This window comes from Asterias amurensis, chromosome 13 (assembly GCF_032118995.1).
Source record: "Asterias amurensis chromosome 13, ASM3211899v1".
Taxonomy (NCBI): domain Eukaryota; kingdom Metazoa; phylum Echinodermata; class Asteroidea; order Forcipulatida; family Asteriidae; genus Asterias; species Asterias amurensis.
In genome coordinates this window covers 6,742,587-6,765,198 of record NC_092660.1, presented here as the reverse complement: position 1 = coordinate 6,765,198, position 22,612 = coordinate 6,742,587, and the positions used below count along the sequence as shown (strand labels likewise).

The following is a 22,612-nucleotide window of genomic DNA, read 5'->3' as shown; positions in this document are numbered from 1 at the left end:
TGCGAAGCGAATGTTGACGTCACAAATTCGCAACAAATAATTCGCAGCAGTTGAACTCCGCTCTACTCACTTGCGAATATCGATGCGAAAGGAGGGTTGTGACGTCAAATTCTCATCAAATTCGCTTCGCATACGAGTTCGCAGGAAGTATATGAAACGGGTTTATGTATGGTGGCCCTGAAGGGACATCGCATAACGCAAACGTGTGCGCACACGTACGCAATGTCGTGAAACAAATCGCGAATATATGCACTTGATACAATATCGTGAAACAATTTGCGAATATGTGCGCACACGTATGCAATGTCGTGAAACAAATCACGAATTTGTGCGCACACGAGTGCGATTTGTTTTGCAATGTCGTGAATTTGATTGCATACCATGTTGCATACCATTAGGATGATGTCATAGTTGTGGACAATTTGTTACCGATATAGGGAGTACTGTGGCGTACAGCAGGCTCCCTCTGTAAGCATGTGTATATACCCAGAAATATTTGCGACTTGTTTCACGACATTGCATACGTATGCGCACACGTTTGCGATATGCGATGTCCCTTCAGGGCCACCATACTTATGACAACCCTCTCGTGCGCACCTCATCAATTGAGGTAGGTACTTCGTTTAGCTTCCCTGGGAACGAAGTAGTTCGTTTAGCTTCCCTGGGAACGAAGTTGCCCCCCAACCTTGTTCCCAGGGGTGATCGATCTCACCCAGCATGCCTTGCTCAATCATAAAGTGTAACTAAAAAATATTCAAATATAAGGGATATTACAATTAGTCCTGTGGTTGATCCGTTCTGTGTTGGGCGTTAATCGCGCACACGCTGCATGCGCTGCTGTGTGTAATAAAAGTCATAAACTTGCCTTGGTGTGTTCAGTGTTGTGTGACAAAAAAAGTGAATCCATACATCTTCATACGCATGCGTTTCGGCGTATAGAGCTTTTTGGAGCCGCACGTCGTTTCCATAGATATAGAATAGAATAACTAGATCGGCCACGCGTACATACGCGGGTTGTGGTATGGGGGCTGCCATTGCCTATCTCCAGTGTACATTTTCTGTGCGTTGCCGTCAGCACGTGACTTTTTGCCGTCAGCACGTGACATTTAGCGCGTCAAAGGCCTATCTCTCGTGTTCATTTTTGCGCGTCGCCTTTCTTACCACGTCCATGGCGAACAGATTTATTTTCTACACAGGTAATGGCGCGTATGTACGCGCAGCCGATCTAGTTATTTAATTCTATATATATGGTCGTTTCAAATTTTTCGCGTATATGAAAGCCAATCAAAGTCGCGGATCGGACTTTCCCTCCCAGGAGTTAGAGACGTACGCAGAGCTAGCGTGATACAGCGCGCTGCCTATGGTAGCGAGGTTTTGCACGTATATGAAAGCCAATCAAAGACACGGATCGGAGTTTCCCTCCCAGGAGTTAAAGATGTACGCAGAGCTAGCGTGATACGGCGCGCTGCCTATGGTAGCGAGGTTGGCCCCCCCTCCCCCGATGGAGCGGGGCGGAGACGTAGCAACAGTCTAGAGGTTATGGCCCTTTCGAAACCACGGGATTAAACTTCGTCTACTCGTCATAAAGTCCCATGAAGAGAGAAGCGCATATTCCCCAAGCCCGCCCAAGCTCGAGCCGTGGTTTCGAAAACGGCGTCCTAAAACAGCGGGACAAAAATCATGCAACTGTGCCTCTCAGTTTCAAGATTGAGCAAATCTAGCGGATCCTTTGCATAGTTTGCTTTTTGCCCGTGTCAACATTGCATTCCCGCGCGCCTTGTGTGCGGCGTGTGTTAACTGCGTGTCCCCGCCCGGCCCCGTCGTCGGGAGTGCCGGTGAATGCTGATGCTTGGAGCATAGAGTAAGCTAAATTTGAAGGTGATGGTCATTAATAACGGCTCATAAAAAGCTGATTTCGAGGCAGAAATACTCTCGGTAAGTTCGTTCTTTCGTGGTCCATCTGGGCAGTACTTGTGGTATGAAGAAATAGCTTTGATTTTGAAACAATTGTGTTATAAAAACTGAATTCTCGACAGGGAAGATAGCGTGTCATGCATGTTGGACTGATGGACGGCATTGGACTGGACTGTCTGTCATATCCGGCCGGCTGTCCGTTGCAAGGTTTATAATTACATAACGGGGGACTATACTGTAGTTTAGTTAGCCCACTTTGTTGGAAATAAACATCGGTCACATCGGTCACAGTCAAGCTTTTCTGATTGATATTACAAGGGGGTCTGAAAAAGGGGAATTTATTAAATTATTCCTCAGTTTAGGCATGGAGGTAGGATAGGCTAGTACTAATAATAGTATCCTGGTGTCATGTGTTTTCAGTAGGATAACAGGAAAATTGTTCACAATCAAAAACTGAATGTTTTTTTTTCAAATCGTCTATCCAATTTTTTAACAATAACACTTGCACCTCTTGGTGTGTTGAAATTTTTAAAGGAAAAGTGTCCGTATGGTGCCACCACTTTTTCATTTGTAATAGAATAATATAGTATCTAATATCCCTTTTTGTAAAAATGAGTGAAAAAGTGGTGGCGCCATACGGAAAGTTATCCTTATTAAAGTTTTGGTTTACCTTGCGAGAGACGGTCCGCCATTAACAGTGCTTATGCATGCACGACATGGAGCAACGTCATATGTTTTCACACCTTTCATTGGTTGGTATTTTGTTGAATACTCCGAAGCTAGTATGGCGTGCAAAATAAATCAAAAATATTATTCAACTACTACTTAACAAATTTAATTACATTTTTGTCCCACGGCATTATGGCTACTATATTAGAATCGAGAGATATCATAAGCCATGGTAGTAAAACACCCCACCCCCCTTAAAACACACACACTTCATAACAATCCGTTTTCCCCCATTTTAGACCAGTAATGTTTTGTTTGGTTTGATAAGAAACCAATCTATGATATATTCTCTTTAATATAGACGTAATATTTTTTACGCTTATCGGAATTGATTACAGTATGCAGTTAATAAAAAAATTTGTTGTTGTCATTTTCACTTAAAATATTTTAATTTTTTCCTCATACTGGCACACCATAGAATCCCAAATAGTAACCACCTCACGTGATCCATCTAGTGACTAAAACAGAATGAAACTCAATCTTGCAGCAGATAGTAATTTTGTTTTGAACTTTCGAGGTTGGATGATGTTTCTTTGACTCATTTGAATGTTGGCATAATAATGCACTAGTGGTTTGTACCCAAAAACAATCATTTTATAAATATTTGAGCATAACCAACGTCAGGAAACTTTATTCTCAGCATGATTAGGCCTGATAAAAATACAGACCGTGAGTAAACTGCATAGCTTCTGCAACTGGTGCAGCTTGCACAATCTCGCGATAAACAGTAATCAAAGTTGGGGCTCGAAAACATATGAGGGTCGATATCGTATGACTCTACGATAGTAAGTTAGTCTTTGAATTGATTAAATGAAGGTGTTTCAACTAAAGTTCAGCAGCCAGTAAAAATATGCATGCAGTGATTGAGTGAAAAGAATAGAAAGGGGATGAGAATGATACACTTGTTTTGACAAGGCACTATGTGAAGGAAAATTGGGCTTACTGAGCCCTAGTTGCGATAACATAACCCTCCACCCGACGCTGAATTCGCCGTCGGTGAATTCGCTGTCGGTGAATTCGCTGTCGGGAGGAGGGTTAGCACAAATTCTCCACAATTAACCAAGCCCCTTTTTCCACCCCACAAATAACAATACCTTTTGGTCATTTATCAAAATCAGGCAGATTGGTGATTAAACTAAAGGGTGCATCTCACTACAGAGGGAGTAAACAGAGCGTCGCCGTCGCCGTCGCCGTCGCCGTCGCTGTCGGCCTCATTAATTTTGTGTAGTAGAGTAGGCCCTCAAAATGTTCTATTCTATTCTTGACAGATTCAAGAGCCCAAGAAAAGGGATAGGCCTCCACAGACAGTATACAAATCTTGCCCAATTGTGACCTGGGATTTGATGTATCTTGGATGGCATAATAGGCCTTGAATTAAATGGTCCTATATAGCCGGAGCTCAGAGGTGTATGGACATTTTTCCAGATTGATTTATGCTCTGACGTTTGGGAAATTACACTGGTTTAGGGGTGTTTTATTTATTAGAGGGTTAATAACTCAGCGGGAACTGGGACTTGAGCAGAGGATTAAAGTTCAGGGGTCAATGAATAATTTGTCCTTTACTCTTAATAGTGAGACTTTTAATTTTAGTTTTCATGCATTTTTGAATATTTAGCAGTTGGCACTGTACGCTATGGGAGTTCAATTTATTTAGTGGGGATGCACCCATTTAAAAGGTCTATTGGTTTATAAGACATGGAATGCCCTATCTGTCTGCTGCAATTTGCTAACCTTGGTCAATGACTCAATAATAATCTTGTTAATGACACATACACATAGAGTCTATATATATCTTAAAATGGTATGATGTTTATTTTATGATTGTCTAGTCAAGGCTATATTCAGACAAAAGGTTTTGAATGATGTATTGCACCGCATCGACATCGTATAAATACTGTGTCTTTGTGTTATTTTGTTTTTTTCAATGTAGGTTTTTCTTCATCTTGCTGACTGCATTTGAAGATTTTGAAGTTGAAGATGGCGGCTGCAATACAATGGTTGGACAGGCTCATTGAAGACAATGCAGGTAAGTGACACTTTGCTTTGATGCTTGTGGTCTACATGGTTTAAAGTTTGGCAATGAACCAGGGCTAGGATTAGGTTTACTAGGTCTAGCCAACCCATCAGTCAAGATGGTTAGTGATATTACAAATGATTTGAAGGTTTGCAGGGTTAATGACTCAATGAGATTAAGTTTTGCAGTGACATCATGTGTTAAACTCTTAGTGAGTGTGCGGTTTAAAGGGTCTATGTACTTTTTTTTTAACACAAAACACAATGTCCACAGATTTACATTAACCAGTTATGCTATGATTATGGTGTAATATTATAACTGGTTAACAGGATTTAACACGCTAAAATAATTTTTGTCTTCAGGAGACGAAAATTATTTTGTGACCTTTTTAACTCATTTCTCAAAAACTACAGAAACTCAGTTAGTAACATTTAAAGGGAAGCTTTCCACTATCATTATCTTCGAACCCTGTAAGTTTAATGTAAATCTGTGGACATTTTGAAAAAGTACCCGAATCTTTTAAGTTAAGTTATGTCTGCCCCGAGCCAATATGGCTCTTCAGTAGGCCTGGGCGAATTATTTGAATATCCGGTTAATGGCAAATAGGTTTTCCTATCCGTAACCGCGAATGCCTTTTTTTTTCTTAACCCGATATCCGCATAGGGCGCGAATACCTATTTATAAACCGGATAGTTCTGTAATTACAACCAAGTAACCGGATATTCTTTAATATCCGTATATCCGCGGTTTTGTCTGAATCCTTATGAAACTTCTATTAAGACAGCATAAAACAGCATAAATTAAGTATTTAACTATGCTCACCTCCATGAAGAGTTAAAACAATGACATTTCCGACGTATTTTGTTCAAAGATTATCAAAGTTTTCCTTCACGTAGAGTCAATCACGATCAAAAGAAAAAGTAAATCGCCATCTTTAAATTAGATCCGGTCATTTTTATGAATGAACCGAGTGACACTGTCTAAAACTAATATCAATCCGCCCATAAGATCTCATTCACTATCCGTAACTGCGAATGCCTTTTTTTTCTTAACCGGATATCCGCATAGGGCGCGAATACCTATTTATAAACCGGATAGTTCTGTAATTACAACCAAGTAACCGGATATTCTTTAATATCCGTATATCCGCGGTTTTGTCTGAATCCTTGTGAAACTTCTATTAAGACAGCATAAAACAGCATAAATTAAGTATTTAACTATGCTCACCTCCGTGAAGAGTTAAAACAATGACATTTCCGACGTATTTTGTTCAAAGATTATCAAAGTTTTCCTTCACGTAGAGTCAATCACGATCAAAAGAAAAAGCAAATCGCCATCTTTAAATTAGATCCGGTCATTTTTATGAATGAACCGAGTGACACTGTCTTAAACTAATATCAATCCGCCCATAAGATCTCATTCACAAACGAACAGCGCCCTCTAGCGGCAAAAAATATATATATATATATATTTTTTTTTTAATAGCGCCCTCTAGCGGCAAAAAAACTATTTGAATATCCGGTTAATTTCGGATAGTTGGCCAGCGGTATCCGAATAACAAAATTTCACTATTCGCCCAGCACTACTCTTCAGGTTGGTGTAAAATCCGGTTGGTGTAAAAACGACTGAGAATATTTCTATTCCCCTGGACGGGATGCCAGTCCATCGAAGGCAGAGCTATCTGCCTTACCCATTTGTACTCATGGTTGGAGAGACATGGGAGTGTCGTGGCCGAGCGGTTAAGAGCACCGAATTCAAACTCTGGCGTTTCTGATCAGCAGAGTCTGGGTTCGAATCCCCAGCCATGACACTTATGTCCTTAAGCAAGACACACAACCATTGCTTCTTCCTTCGGATGGGACGTGGAGCCGTTGGTCCCATGTGTTGTATAAACGCATGTAAAAGAACCCTCATATGGTGCTTAAGGATTAGGTCTTATCTCAAAACTCCTTGCAGTAATAATACCTGGCGCTTTGTATCCTTTGGCAAAAGGCGCGTTATAAATACGGTTATTATTATTATTATTATTGTTATTATTAATAATGATAAAGTACATAACCAGTGAATGCTAAACAAACAATAATAATACACACCATTTATATACAACAACAATGGGAAGAAACCAGGAGGGAAACCACAACCAGACCTGCAGCATTGAGCCAAAGAAAGTCCCGCCAAAGCCGGTCTCTCTATGACAAGAACGTGCTGGCCAAGCCGAGCGATACCAGGCACACACTAAAACATAATATGAAAGATCAAAAAAGCAAAGTAACAATTAGTGAAAACATACCAAAAAAACCACCAAAATGATTCTAACTGACTGAGTTAGTCTTTGATCATAAAATTAAGATTGATGTTGGACAGCTCCTAAACAACAAATTTTGCATCACATTCATTGATTAGCTCTTTTCTTTTGGTTTGTACAGACCCCAGGACGGCTGACTGGCCCCTGATGCAGAGCCCTATCCCAGGTACCGCTATGGTGATCATCTACCTCATTGTTGTGTGGATCGGCCCTAAGATGATGAAGGACCGCGCTCCTTACAGCCTGAAGCAGGTTCTTCTCGTCTTCAACCTATTCATGGTCATCCTGTCCTTTTACACATGCTGGGAAGTGAGTAGAAGAACAGAGTGGTATTGTAACAATTGCTGGTTAATTTATCTGTTTTCTGTTTTCTGTATTTTTCTTGATCAGTTAGAATCACTTTGGTTTCAAGTTCAAATTCTTCTCTTTGGTGGAATAAGGGTGACTCACTTGTAAGATATTTACATTGAAAACCATTATTTATTGCTCTATTACGGAGTTATGCATAATTTAAGGAAGTTCTCTAAAACATGTCATGTGGAAGAATGGAAAAGACATTGAGCAAACTACCTAAATCTTAATATTAAACAAAGTATGTATGGCATGATGGTTACCAGTTTGGCAAACCTATGGTAAAGAAGTGTAATTAATAAAAAATAAGGAAGTATATAAACAAATGGTTTGATAAATTACTAAGTTTAATAGAGAATGCTTTGTTCTCCACTTGTAGAATATTAATTTTGGTTTTACCAATATGACGCCAATGTGCTTTTTTCTTTCTTGACTGTTTAGTTCATAATGGGTGGTTGGATGACAGGGTACACACTAGGGTGTCAGCTAGTCGACTATTCAACAAGTCCTAAAGCCATGAGGGTAAGTTATAAACAAGAGGTTGTACTTGGTTAAGATTTGAACATTGGGAGACTTTGGGTTGCTTGGTGGCAGCAGGCATACCAGGTAATGCTCCAAAGTTAACTCATGTTACAGTCCCAATTTCCTCTGTATGCAATAGACCCTTCCCATGAAATATGTAAACTACACGTATACAGTGTCGTGCATGTGCACTAACATTTTGGTTGGCTAAATGAGGGAATATCACCCTGTTTTATATCCAGCTAATGCAGGCGTGACGCAGACGCGATTGTGCGTCTGCTTAGTGCACATCTCTATGGCACTTGCCAACCAATAGGGTCTGTACGGATGCATGAATGTAAACAGCATATTTCAGTAGAAGGGTCTGTTAAAATTGTGAAGGATCCACAAGGACTGGTGCCTGTGGGCACATATAACAATTACTGTACAGTGTACAAGGTCAGACATTCCAATCTTATCTAAGTCCAAACAATGGAATGACATAGGAGAGGAGGATATTGAAGGATTGAGGTAACATGCTAGCCAATTTGCCTTGTCTGTCAGGGTTTTAATTTTAAAATTCATGACCTTTACATTTGACCTTTTTGGTTGAGTGGAAGTAGGTCAAATCTTGCAACCGTTTGCGACAGCTTTGAGAATTTTCGTACAAGCCAATTTCAGCCCATATACGCCTTTCTTAATATTTATGCATGAGGTATGTCACAATGCTAAACCAAAACGAGGCGATGGGCACCCCCACTGCAAGTGATGGCAAACGTGCGCCCATAGCCTCATTTTGGGTAAGAGTATGACGTCATGCATAAATATTAAGAGAGGCGTATAGTCTCTAAAGTGTTAATATATTCCAAAAGCTTTTCCATGACCATTTCATTGTTTACTTCTTGTTATTTTCAGATGGCCAGTGTATGTTGGGTATTCTACGTCTCTAAGTTTATTGAAATGCTAGACACGGTAAGTTTTCTCCTAACACAGTAAAGCAAGTGATTGTCCATGTTGTAGAATGAAAGTGTAAGAAAAACGAACCTCTTTATAGGCGTATGTACATTCAAGAGCTTGGTATAAAACTTACATAATGTAGAAGGACAAACAACAATTACAAGGTTTGCACAGTCTCAAGGTTGCTTGTCAATGATCCAGGCCTCAAATAGTCTATGGCACCCAAAGCAATTGCCATGGTGCCCTGTGCTTTTGCTGCGAAGTCCTGTGCAAGGTTCCTGTACACATTAACATTTTCCTCCTAGAGTGGCCCATACCAGAGGGAAATTACTGTGCCCCTTCAAGAGCGAAGTTCAAGCTTGCCACCCGAAGTCGCCTCGCCCGAAATCCACCAGCAAGTCTTTCTTTAAATCCTGCTGTCTGAGCATCACCAAGCGATGCGTGGTTATCGACGATGACGAGAAACTGGTCAATGAAACAATCCCCATTGCGACTGTTGCGTACTGCGCTACGGACCTCCGCTACCCAAGAGCTGTGGCTCTCATCTGTAAAACATACAGTAGTGTCTTGATATGCCATGTGTTCTTGTGCTCCTCGAAGGAGAAAGCCGAGAAGATCGTCGCTTTCATCGGCAAGGCGTTCGAGAGTGCGTGGCATGATTGGAAATGCATAAACGACCCGTCCTAGCTCGGGGCGCCGAATAAAAACAACTATGAGCAGCTCTTCAGGGGGCGAGCCGTGTCGTGTGACATTAAGAACAGAGGAGTTTCGAAATCGAACGATAGGTTGAACATTAGACATTCCTTGTATGAGACAAGGAATTGTGTTTCTTTTGATTTCTCGAGTCCAGAGGACGAGTATTGAAGTCGGACAAAAAAAAGGGTGTTAAAAAGTAAAAATCAATTGCATCTTAAAGATGTGTTTTAAATGCATGCTTATGATGGTTAGTTATTTGACTGACAATATACACTCGGCATGAAATGGACAGAACACCATAATTTTGTTTCTTTTGTTCCAATTCCTTTTTTCCACCAAATGTCTAGGTATTTTTCATCTTGAGGAAGAAGAATAACCAGATATCATTCCTCCATGTCTTCCACCACGCCCTCATGCCATTCACATGGTGGATCGGAGTCAAATTTGTCCCAGGTTTGTAACATAATCGTAGTTAGATTCATTTTGGTTTTATCCATATTGACCGTTTTATATATGAAGTCATTAATCAAATAACTGCCCTTTAACATGGTGTCTGTGAGCATGTGCGTGGGGGTGCGTGTGCATGTGCCGTAGAAATCAAACTGGGAACGCTGCGTGCTTCATTGATGTACGCATATGGTTTGCTCTACAAGATGGGGACTTTTATAGCAACGTAGGGGAATATTCAATACAGTCTCTACACCGATGTGTGTTAGCACTGTATACTCAGCCCGGTAGTTAGAGGCAATCTTGGTACTCCGCCCGGTAGCTAGAGGTAATCTTGGTGGTCTAGTTGGGGATGACACTGCCCTAGAGTTTCAAAGGTTGAGAGTTCACATCCTACTGGAGTATTATGCCTGTGATTTTTTTCAAAGAACTTGGGTAAAGTACAGAGTATACAGTGCTAACACACATGGGTAAATCCAAAATGAATATTCTTTGTCCTCGGTGCAAATTTAACACCTAATATATAATTGTAGTTGATTCTCAATTGACTGGTAGTGAGATCCAATCCCACTTAGTGATAGTGAAATTTAAATGCCAATTACTGATATGTTGTGCCCATGGTTGTGGCGGATAACACTAAAAATCTGGTGTTTCTGATCAGCCGAGTGTAGGTTCCATCCCCGGTCGTTGAATTGTGTCCTTGAGAAAGATACTTTACCATAATTCCTTTGTCTTTCGGATAAGACAATAAGCTGAAGGTCCCATGTACTAGGATTGGTAGAGCACGTACAAGAAACCAGAACACTTATCATGGAAGGGGAGGGGTTAATCTTGGTGTTTTGGTCCACATAGAAAGTGCCCTTGTTTACAGGTTTCCCTCAGGCTTGTGAGCTACAGTGATTAAGTTCACTTATGTATGAGGCATCCTTGGTTTCATTACAAGAAATAAATGATAATAATATTGGATCAAGACTCCACTCGCCCAAAACACATTCCTAACTTTATTTAAAAAAAAAACCTTTTTGTTTCACATTTTGAAACTTTTTCCCATATTTTTTTTCTTTCTCTTCTTCACAGGTGGCTTTGGGACTTTCCACGCTCTGCTGAATTCCTTCATCCATTTCATGATGTACATTTATTACTTCCTTGCTGCTCTGGGACCAGCCTTCCAAAAGTTTCTGTGGTGGAAAAAGTACATGACAACAATGCAACTGGTTCGTATTGGAATGATCTATTACTTATTTGGTGTATGGTAGCACGATGTAATGATATTTACTTCGCTGTGTAGATTACTGCAGTTGATTTGAAACTGGAAGACTACCGAGCTCAATATTATCATTCATGGTGTTACCACAAACCAGTTATCAGGCCTTGAATTACATACAGGCAACGTGTTGCCCCTGGTCTTGGCCTTGGTGCCCTTCAAAAATTTCCCAATGGCTCTAAAATCTAATGGAAGTGCCCTTTGAAAAATGAAAATGGCCTTGCCCTTTTCAACATGCCAGTTCAAAGATGAAATTCCAGGCCTGAGTAATGATGTATTATTTAATATAACTCATACATAGATTCTTGTCGTTTGATTTATGGACCACATGCCAAATGTCATCCTTTAAAGGTACTGGACACTCTTGGTAATTGTCAAAGACCAGTCTTCTCACTTTGGTGTATCTCAACATATGCATAAAATAACAACCTGTGAAAATTTGAGCTCAATTGGTCGTTGAAGTTGCGAGATAATAATGAAAGAAAAAACACCCTCGTCACACAAAAGTTGTGTGCTTCTAGATGCTTGATTTCGAGACCTGAAATTCTAAATCTGAGGTGTCGAAAATCAAATTCGTGGAAAATTACTTCTTTCTCGAAAACTACTTTTTTAATATATCAACAACTCTCCATTACTCGTTACCAAGTTAGTTTTTATGCTAAAAAATATATTTATTGCCTCGACATCGGACCATGTTGTTAATTTAAGAAAAAAGGTTCGCGTCATATTCTCTATACATGTTGTTATTTTAAGAAAAAAGGTTCTCTACATATTCAAAGTCAGCATGAAGTTAAACCTCTCTGTTGATGCTTAGGAAGACTTTATGTGGTTAGCAAATATTTGCTCCACAGCTCTATGAAATTGATCCTACTCATGTTTTCATTTTATTTCATTTATACATTTATTTGCAGACCCAGTTTGCCTTGTGTATGATCCACAGTGGGCAACTTCTTTTCATCGATTGTCCGTATCCAAAGTTCTTTGCAATCGTCATCTGGTCCTATGGCCTGATATTCTTTGTCATGTTCATGGACTTCTACCGTAAGACATACAAGAAGAAGTCTGCACTTAGAAGTGGTGAACAGAATGGTTTGGACAAGAGCAAGGACCAATAATGTACATATTAGGATACTTAATGTGCAGTCCATTATAAGTCCGTAACCCACACCTGTGACATCATGCTATTGTTAAATGGCTCCATTATTTTACAGGAATGGCGAGATGGGTCCAATTCACCCATTGCGCCAGTTGTGCAAAGTAGTGAAGCTAAATAATTAAGTAAATGACGTCATAGACCATGTTTTTAACACAAGTTAGAGCTACGCAATGATCATAAAGACTTTATTTCCACACGTGAACCAGCTACATTACTATTATTTAGTTGAGACATGTTTAAAAATGATAACTACAACAGTCCTTTAAGCAGGTCACAAAGTCAGATTAACAAATTTCACTTTAACCAGTACTTTTAAAAATTAATTCAAAATGCTGGTGGTGTTCACTGGAGTGAACATGCTTTTGTAATACATACAAACAATTGACTATAAATTAAACAATATGGCGCCTTTCGTGTGAAGTAATGGAGTGATTTAACAATATAGCATGATGTCACAGGTGTGGGCTAAGTCACATAATGCCCTCGGTATACGCACCACTCGTGGGTACCAATGGCCCTCGGGGTTCGCCCTCTGGTCATTCGCACCCATGATTGGTGCGCACCTCAGGCATTATCCTATCAGTATTGTGTACTAGTTTGCTTCCAGTCTCTTTGCAGATGATATTATTGCTGTAATCTTTTGAAAGATCAATTGCTGAAGTGTTATGCAACACACACATGCCTTGAATCTAAACCTAGAGTAGTGGATAGGAATTGAAGTTTGCTGCATTGTGGCTTACTGTCTGATTATTAAATTATTGTATATGTGTACTTCATCAGCTTGCAATATGGGGATTGATTTAGTACCCTGAATCCAGACCTTTCGTCCTTTTTGTTATACAAATATGGCTGTACAAGAATAGACTGGCAGCCACCATTGCTAATCAGTCATTATATTCATCTCACTTGGAGGCAAGTCCAGGAATTTCAAGATTCAACCATATTAGCTTTGGTTTACAGAAGAGGTTTATCAAATCTATTTCATGAAAGTAATGAGGTTTTCATCACGTGTGGTTTTGAACTCCTGTTGAAAGGTTTTAACGATGCTCTGCACAGGGAAATGTAAATTATATTTATGCGATTCATTTTAAATTATTGGATAATAATGTATAAATAAACATTTTTTTTACAATAAATATTTTGCAGCTGAATCCAAATCACAACAGATAAAAAGAATTTCTCAATTCTGAGAAACATGCTTATCTTGACTTAAAAAAAATGTAATTCATTTCCCAAATGTTGAGAGTAATGACTTTTGATAATTCAACCATTGCTTGATTGTGGAATGTCCCTTTGTCCCAATTTTAAAGCCTGCTTACAAGCGAACCACAATATGGTCTCTGTGTTCTTACCCATGATGTTTAAAACAATATTGTTCAGAACACTTTTGATTTGAGCTCCGTACCTTTACAGGGAAGGTATGTGTTGATAATCACTCTTAGAATTAAAGACAATAAAAACTGACTTGGTTAGAAAGAGCAGCAGCATTTTAAGAATCATTTCACCTTAAAGTAATGTGGTTATAGAAAAGATATCAGTATTATTCCCCCAAAATTTGAATCACAGAAGCCTTAATGTCAGATCTGTTTGAAAGGCAGTGTATACTATTGGTAATTGTCAAAGACTAGTCTTCACAATTGGTGTATCTCAACATATGCATAAAATAACAAACCTGTGGAAATTTGAGCTCAATTGGTCGTCGAATTTGCGAGATAATAATGAAAGGAAAAAACCCTTGTATCACAAAGTTGTGTGCTTTCTGATGCTTGATTTCGAGACCTCAAATTCTAAACTTGAGGTCTCGAAATCAAATTCGTGGAAAATTACTTCTTTCTCGAAAACTACGTCACTTCAGAGGGAGCTGTTTCTCACAATGGTTTATACCATCAACCTCTCCCCATTACTCGTAATCAAGTAAGGTTTTATGATGATAATTATTTTGAGTAATTACCAATAGTGTCCACTGTCTATAAAGATTGCGTATTCCAATTATGGATTATTCTTCCTGCATGAACAGGTAACTGCTCCGATATCTCAAAAAGGCTACCACCGTTTAAAATGAAATTTTCTCTGTTTTTTTTTTAAATTGTATATATCTACATTTTTAAAGGATTAAAACAATCAAACAATTCCAAAAACCAAAGGTGTACTTTAGGCCGGATAATAGTCGGTCGCGTGGTGGAAATATAAAAGCACACAGTTTATAAGCACACAGTTTATACATGTATGCTTCAGTGATGACTGTAAAATGTGTTTGTAGGATTGCTTGTCAAGATTTCCATCAGCGACCGACTATAAACCGGCCATTACTCTTTAACGACCCTGAAATAATGGGAACACAAACCTCAGGCTTGGTAATTTGTATTTGCTACTGTATACTTCAAATTCACATTGCAACTGCTTTTGTATAAATGTATCTTATTATAATTTTTTTCATTGATTTATAATTTTTTTTCTGGGGGGCGGGGAGGAGCAGTGTTGTGAGGGCTTAGTGGCTGTAGAAGTAGGTCACATTGTTATGTTAGCTGCATAAGTTAAAAGACCAACCTATGTAGATATCTTGCAATGTTACCTACTAGTTGCCCAGTTTGTTCCTATGACGGTCATTCCGGAGGGACAACAGCGCCTTTATTGTGTGTTTAACATTCAACTACGAAACAACCTTGGGTTCGAGGGAACAGTGAAGAGTTAGTTTTGATTTGAACAACTGCTCGTCCGCTTATTAAACTTTGCCTACTCTGTTGTATGTTTGAAGATGACAACATTCGCATTCGCAGGAAGTATGAACCGGGTTTAGTTGAAAGAAGAACCTATGTAGCTATCTTGCAATGTTACCTACTAGTTGCCCAGTTTGTTCCTATGACGGTCATTCCGGAGGGACAACAGCGCCTTTATTGTGTGTTTAACATACAACTACGAAACAACCTTGGGTTTGAGGAAACAGTGAAGAATTGGTTTTGATTTGAACAACTGCTTGTCCGCTTATTAAACTTTGCCTACTCTGTTGTATGTTTGATGATGACAACAGAGCGCCTCCTTAGAAGAGGAATATGTAACCATGGTTTAACAAAACAATAGACTGATCCAGTAGGCTCCGCCCACGGCGCATGTGTGAGAAGAACACGTGGAGCTCTCCAATGCCTTTCTGCACAACTCTGCCGTGCGCCAAGCGTACACGCACGCATGTCGGACCTTAGTGTCGGACCTTCGTTGCGCTGTGATTGGTCAATACGCATTGGGGCGGAGCTTAATGGATCGGTCTATTGGTGCACGCTGTGACGGGAGTCCATGGGTTTTGTCACCCTCCAGGGCAAATGGCGCACTCAGGTGTACAAAACACCATGGACCCCCGTCACAGCTTGCAACAATTGTATACTGTATTATAATCAGTAGCACCTGCCCAGGGTTTTATTTACATAGTTCTGGGGTGGGTTAAAGACAAACATTTTTTGGGTAATTTAAAAATTACTTAATGAGGATGTCAGAATAATGCTTGCCAATTTTCTGCCGAGCAGAAGTATTAAGCAGAATACCAGTTACAGAAAATGCATGTGACATGGTATTTTGGCTGGTCACCTTACTGTAGTAAGCTAGATGATGTTGTGCTTAGCAACGAAATTTGGCCCAGTATTAGAACCCAAATTTGTGACGCTGTTATGTAATGCCACAGACCTCTTCCTTTTCTCGCTACCAAAGATGACAATGCATAAGGTGTACAGGTCATGCCTAACAATTGGACAATGACTGTTCTGTTTGAGCATAATGTAAAAAGGGGGTTGTTTTGTGATTCGTCATAAATAAGATAAATTTTCAACAAAGTTGCACAAAACTTGCCCAGCACCAATAGTTCAGGAATTTGTTTTAATTTCCGATGATTTCATATGTTTATCAGTTAAAGACACATCATTGTATTAAACTGCACCATTTGCAAGTGTTTTATTTTGTATAATTTATACATTTGTAACGGATTTTGTGTGAACAGGTTTTATTTAAATAAAATGTGCACAAACTGATGAAAATAAAACTTTGTGGAAATATTTTGTGACCATCAATTGCAATATCAACTGATACTCATTGTGTGAGAAGCTGACTACAAGTCAAGCCATCCATGTTGTTGGAATTTACTAAATTTTGCAGGGAAAACATAAAAGTGAATATCTACAGAAAATCAACCCCACAATAAGGACATCGTGTGACACACTTTATTTTGTTAAAATCACTTTTAATAATACTATTGAAATCAAATCATGGGTTTTAAACATAACTGATAACATTCTTATAAATGTACAATGTGCTGATTAAACACCAGTAGTTATTCCTAAAGTTTGTTTAAGCAGATGGTCTGTTTCTGTTGAGCAAGACATTTGTGTGCTTAGCAAATTGTTGTGCTTAACAGCTTTAGGAAATCAGGGCTTTGTCTTTTAAAGTTGTGATGAATCACTAAGTATTGATGTTTTTATTTTGCACATTATAGTTAAACACATTTGGGAAACATTGTGCCAATCCGTTCTGAATATTTTGGTATGATTTATATTCTTTACAAATAAACAATGTTATTCAGAGTAGATATTTTCAGCTAGTAAGAACATAAAATTTAAGTGACCAACAAGAGCCAACACAGAAAAGATTAAACTGCTTTCAAAGGTTTATCTCGATTTGGAAGGAATCCTGGTAAAAACTGCATGCAAAGTGAGACTTTTGAACACTACAATGTAGGTGGCAGCAGACATACCAGGTAAATTTCCATTGTTATATAATAATTCTAAGCATGTTCATGGTTTTGTTAACAATGGATTTATCTGTTAAATCTACTGCCACAAAAGTCTCATATACATATTTAACAATCAAGTTAGTGTCGCGCAAAATGTCCAGGGGGTTCGTTTTCACAAAGAGTTAGGCCTCTTAGAGGAGATATGAAATACTTAAGGCTAGTCCTGACTCGAGATAAGACTAGTCTAAACTCTTTGTGAAATCCACCCCAGTTCTATGCATGAATGAAGCACATAAAGAAGGGTCATGGTCAGTTGGTGAACAGCAAGGCATTGGCAGATGCTAAAGGCACAATTTCATAGAGCTGCTTAAGCAGAACATGTTGCTTCACATTTTCCTGCTAAGCAAAAATGCACAGGAAACCAGTCAAAGATGGCACACATTACATGGTATTTTGGCTGGTACCCTTATTCTGGGAAACACATGCTTTTTATCCTAAGCTACATTTTGTGCTTAAAGCAGATCTATGGAATTGGCAAACGGCGAACATCAATGTTTTATCAATTTTATGACACTGCTTGCCTAGGAATTCTGCACTTATGCATAGATCTACACACTTTACAGGGTTGCAAACTAATGATGCAGAACTATGTGGTTAGCACGAGTGCCATGACGCTGGTTCCTGTGTGTCCTTAGTGCATTCTAGGCTGGAATTACAATCAAGCCAAAGAGCCTTCAGCCACCCCTACCACCCACCCCACCCAGTATTAGCCTAGGTGAATTTTACATATCCCGCAAACATGTCTAATGTTCTCTAGAAACAGTTAGTAGAATCACTCATAAAGAACTAACAAGGATTTCATTCACTAAACTTCTTTAGGCTTTTCCAACTTCTTGAGGCCTGGATTTTTGTTTTCTTTCTGACTGAACTCAAATATACTAAAATAATTCTTGCAAATTTTGAAAACCAAATTCACACGGCAGGCAGAACAATGAAATAGAAGATGTTAATCGTTGAGGCTTTCTTTCTCGGCTTGAATCCTCCTCCTCTTGGCCCGGGCTAGTAGTCTTCTCTCTCGTTCATACTCCTTCATCCGAATCACAAAGCTGATGACAAATGAGAAAATATGACAGACATAATAAGTTGATACACCATTTGAAACTGTTCAGGTGAATAGTTTTGACTGGTATGATAGCTGTGCACTAAGTTGGTTCCCCAAATGGTTTTGAATGGTGGTGCAGCTGGTGCAGAATCCTATGAGGATTGTTTTAAGTGGTGCATCAAGGATCCCACTTTGTCATGACTGAGTGATACCAGGCGGTGTGGGGGTGACCAATCTGTCCCTGGCTATAAGTTACCATACACTATGTCATAGATGCTACAGGATTTGACCATCTGAAATCATTCGGCTATGGTAATGCACACAGGTACAGTGTATGCACAGCTCAAAACCATCTGAATGGTTTTGAGTGGTAGTACAGCTAATCATCAACCCTGCTCAAATGGTACTGCTATGCGTGTACAAAAACAATGGGGGTAAGTGAATTTTGAATGGTGTATCAGTAGGCGTTAAAGGCACTGGACACTAGTGCTGGGCGAACAGTGAAATTTTGATATTCGGATACCGCTGGCCAACTATCCGAAATTAACCGGATATTCGAATAGTTTTTTTGCCGCTAGAGGGCGCTATTAAAAAAAATATATATATATATTAAAAAACAAATTTTTTGCTGCTAGAGGGCGCTGTTCGTTTGTGAATGAGATCTTTTAAGCGGATTGATTCATCATTTTGGGCGGATTTCATTCATAAAAATAACCGGATCTAATTTAAAGATGGCGATTTGCTTTTTCTTGTGATCGTGATTGACTCTACGTGAAGGAAAACTTTCGAAATCTTTGAACAAACTACGTCAGAAATGTCATTGTTTTAGCTCTTCACGGAGGTGAGCATAATTAAATACTTAATTTATGCTGTTTTATGCTGTCTTAATAGAAGTTTCATAAGGATTCAGACAAAACATTCCTATCAGTTGTCGCCCGACGTCCGCGGATATTCGGATATTAAAGAATATCCGGTTACTTGGTTGTAATTACAGAACTATCCGGTTTATAAATAGGTATTCGCGCCCTGTGCGGATATCCAGTTAAGAAAAAAAAGGCATTCGCGGTCACGGATAGGAAAACCTATTCGCCATTAACCGGATATTCAAATAATTCGCCCAGGCCTACTGGACACTATTGGTAATTACTCAAAATAGTTGTTATAAAAACTTATTTGGTAACGAGCAATACGCCTTTTTGAGATATGGCGGACACAATGCTACAACACAATAAGGTTTGGGTAAATTTGTGTATATTCACTCAAACCAAACAGTACACTCTCCTATCATGTCCGCCAAACCTCAAAAAGGCTTCTAGAGAGCTGTTGATAGTATAAAAAGCAGTAATTTCTCAGTAAAATAACTTAATTGATTTTGAGACCTCAGCTGATGAACAGCTGAGGTCTCAAAATCAAGCATCTGAAAGCAAGTAACAAGGGTGTTTTTTGTTTCAGTATTTTCTCGCAACTTCAGCGACCAATTGAAGCTGCGAGAGAATAATGGAAGAAAAAAATACCCTTGTCGCACGCATAAGTTGTGTGCTTTCATATGCTTGAATTCGAGACCTCAGTTGAGGTCTCAAATTCAATTCAAAATTTTTAGTGAGCTTTACTTCTTTCTCAAAAACTACTTTACTTCAGAGGGAGCCATTTATCATAATGTTGTATACTATCAACAGCTCTCTATTGCTCATTACCAATTAGTCCAAGTCAGTTATGCTAACAATTATTTTGAGTAATTACCAGTAGTGTCCAGTGCCTTTAAGCAGCTTTATGAATTTGAGCCCTGCAACTATTTTATTACAATCAATCACAGCAAAAATTGAACTTACTCTCCATATTCACACTGCTCATACTCATGTTTTGCGTGCTTACAGGCAAACACATTGGGGAAGTTATCCCGTTTACATTGGAAGAACGCAATATAAAGATGGGCGCAGTAATCTCTGTGCTGCAGAGGGACTTGAGCATTATTCATCTCCTGCTGAGTGGCTACCATCACTGAAAGTCAAAGTGTAAATCATGAGATTATAAATGATACGATGTTCAAAAAAGGGTTACTTTCTGAAACTTTGCAGTCTGACTGACAATAAACACCTTTTAAGAAGGGATTCAGGGTTTAAAATGTGAAAATCGGATGTTTGGTTGCAAAGACATACCTCTTCCATGAGCTAGGACTGTAATCATTTGTAGCACTCACTGAAAAAACTAGGCCTGGAATTTGGTCTTTAAACAGGCAAATTTGAAAAGTGAAAAGTCTATGGGAACATTTTGAAGGGCACCAAGGGGTCATTCCGTGTCAAATCACCCCAAAAAAGGCAATTTTAAACCCTACCCTCTTCAATCTTGCCCATATTTGGTTTATGGGGTAATCGTGGCTTAACAAGCTCAAATTTTAAATTTACGGCATGCTCTTTCTTGTTGATTTCGCTCAAAATGCGCCTGACCTCTGACATTCAAACGACCATAAATCGGTAACCTTTAGGTCAAATTGGTTGAAATTGGTGTCTTTGTAAAGGAAATTGTGTAAGCTTTCCAAATATCTCTGAGTACTACAGTGCCCCAGTTACTGGATCTAACTGCAGAGTCTTCACATGACGGCCGCCCTCTGTTGTTGGCAAGCACAAAATCTAGCCGCATCATAATGGACTGGTCCAAACACGATTTAAAGCCAAGATGGCGTCCGACCGCTTTTCGAGTAAGTTAAGTTGTTGTCAGCTTTTAGTAGGACCCAGTTTAAACTGCCGAGTGGCTCGTAGGGAATGCGCCATGCCTAGCACATTTTTTTTGTTATTTCTTAGCATGCTTAGCTGCATAAAGAAATGGTATGGACATGTGGCTACTAATGCAGGTGTCAATTTGAAGCGTGGACCGACCCTCCTCACGTCATCACCTTTCTTCACCTGGGCCAATTATGTATAGGGTCAGGATTTTTCCACCACTTCACTCTATCAACAAATGTGTTAGTCCAAGCTTCACCCTTTGAATTATTTCCATAGGTGAAGCTTCACGGTTGTTGTTGTACTGACACTGTCAGCCATGTCAAAACGGAAAAAACCACCACGCAACACACATTATTATACAATACACGTTCGCGATCGCTAGCCTGAACATCTGACGTCTTTCCTTGCTGATAAGGTATAGACAGGGGACCCAGGGGACCAGTCTAGTTCGCCTCGTTGCTAACTTTCGCTAACGTTGGCGGCGCACAGCTCGTTCCACTCGAAATGAGATCGGTAGCAAACGTGCGCAAACTTGGCAACGCTTGTGCAAGTGGAACGCACCACAGGATGCAGTTTGCAAGGTGGTGCGGCGCGCAATGTAAGAATTACATGTGTGTATTTGTGTGGGCAAACTTCAGTTCAAAAATTGCGCGCACGCAAATTCCAAGTTGGCTTGTGCGAATTTCCAAACAGGCCATCTTCAAAGATTGCATCACAATTACAGTTGTTTGAAACGCCACGACTTCAACATACTTTTGGCGCGACCGATGTCGTGGATTTGATGTCACATCACCAAACACAGATAAGGCTCGTCAACGCTTCACCCTTTTCATAAACTTTATAGGTAACACTTAACCCAATTATTAAAAAAGGAACGTAACGGCTTCACTATAACAACAAATTATTGACCTCAGGCTTCGGCATCGAAACGGCGTCGATATTTTGCGACCTCTGAGGAGGGTCGGTCCACGCTTCAAATTGACGCCTGCATAAGGATTCAGCTAGCCTTGGCCACACAAGTGGGGCCACACAAGTGGGGCTAACAAACAATGAATTCTGCACTATCTTGGAAGAAGAAGTCAATCAAATTCAAGTTCAAATCAAGGGCTCAACTCTCCACAGTCGCAGACACAAAAAAGGGTGCAAAAGTTGTCAAAATCTGGCCATCAAAAACATAACAGTACAGCGACAAGTTCGCTGGGACTGGCAAAATGTGTACCTACCTGGGAAAAGTTTCCGTATGGCGCCACCACTTTTTCATTCGAAATAAAATAATATAGTATCTAATTTACCTGATTGATATATCCCTTTTTGTAAAAATGAGTGAAAAAGTGGTGGCGCCATACGGAAAGTTATCCCCTACCTGGATTACCTCATATCTTAAAACAGGAATTTTGTTATAGAGACAGCAAACAAAAGTTTCATACAAACAAAGAACAACTGTCGGAATTATAATCTTTCGCATAGACTTACACACACCCATAGTTTTCTGCTGCAATTGAATGCAAAATGAAAACTTTTTATTTATCCTGATTTTTTCACATACCCCTTTCTTCTCTGCCTTCTGGAAATCCATACAAGGGGTCAAAACTCGAGTGCTTGGAAATATCTGGTGCTGTGTCCGGATTAGTGATATATGCAGACCACAAATGTCCCATTTTTGCAGCGATTTTTGCCGGTACTCCGGCGAAAAGAAGAAACTTCCACGATTTCGATCGCGAGATCAGCCGACAAAAGAGGACGGT

General features: G+C 39.5%; 2 protein-coding genes across 2 annotated transcripts; one reads left to right on the top strand and one right to left on the bottom strand.

Annotated features, from left to right (window-relative positions):
• Window positions 1-1,817: 1,817 nt before the first annotated feature.
• LOC139945717 (very long chain fatty acid elongase 7-like) lies at window positions 1,818-16,371 on the top strand. The gene is made up of 8 exons (XM_071943075.1): window positions 1,818-1,935; window positions 4,574-4,669; window positions 7,084-7,271; window positions 7,755-7,835; window positions 8,730-8,786; window positions 9,815-9,920; window positions 10,992-11,128; window positions 12,090-16,371. Exons 2-8 carry the CDS (start codon window positions 4,621-4,623, stop codon window positions 12,291-12,293), a joined length of 822 nt encoding a protein of 273 aa, XP_071799176.1. The 5' UTR covers window positions 1,818-1,935; window positions 4,574-4,620; the 3' UTR covers window positions 12,294-16,371.
• Window positions 16,372-16,522: 151 nt separating this feature from the next.
• LOC139945719 (NADH dehydrogenase [ubiquinone] 1 beta subcomplex subunit 7-like) lies at window positions 16,523-22,612 on the bottom strand. The gene is made up of 3 exons (XM_071943080.1): window positions 22,414-22,612; window positions 19,977-20,145; window positions 16,523-18,151 (listed from the first exon to the last, which is right to left on the bottom strand). The coding sequence occupies exons 1-3, from the start codon at window positions 22,523-22,525 to the stop codon at window positions 18,052-18,054; spliced, it is 381 nt and encodes a 126-aa protein (XP_071799181.1). The 5' UTR covers window positions 22,526-22,612; the 3' UTR covers window positions 16,523-18,051.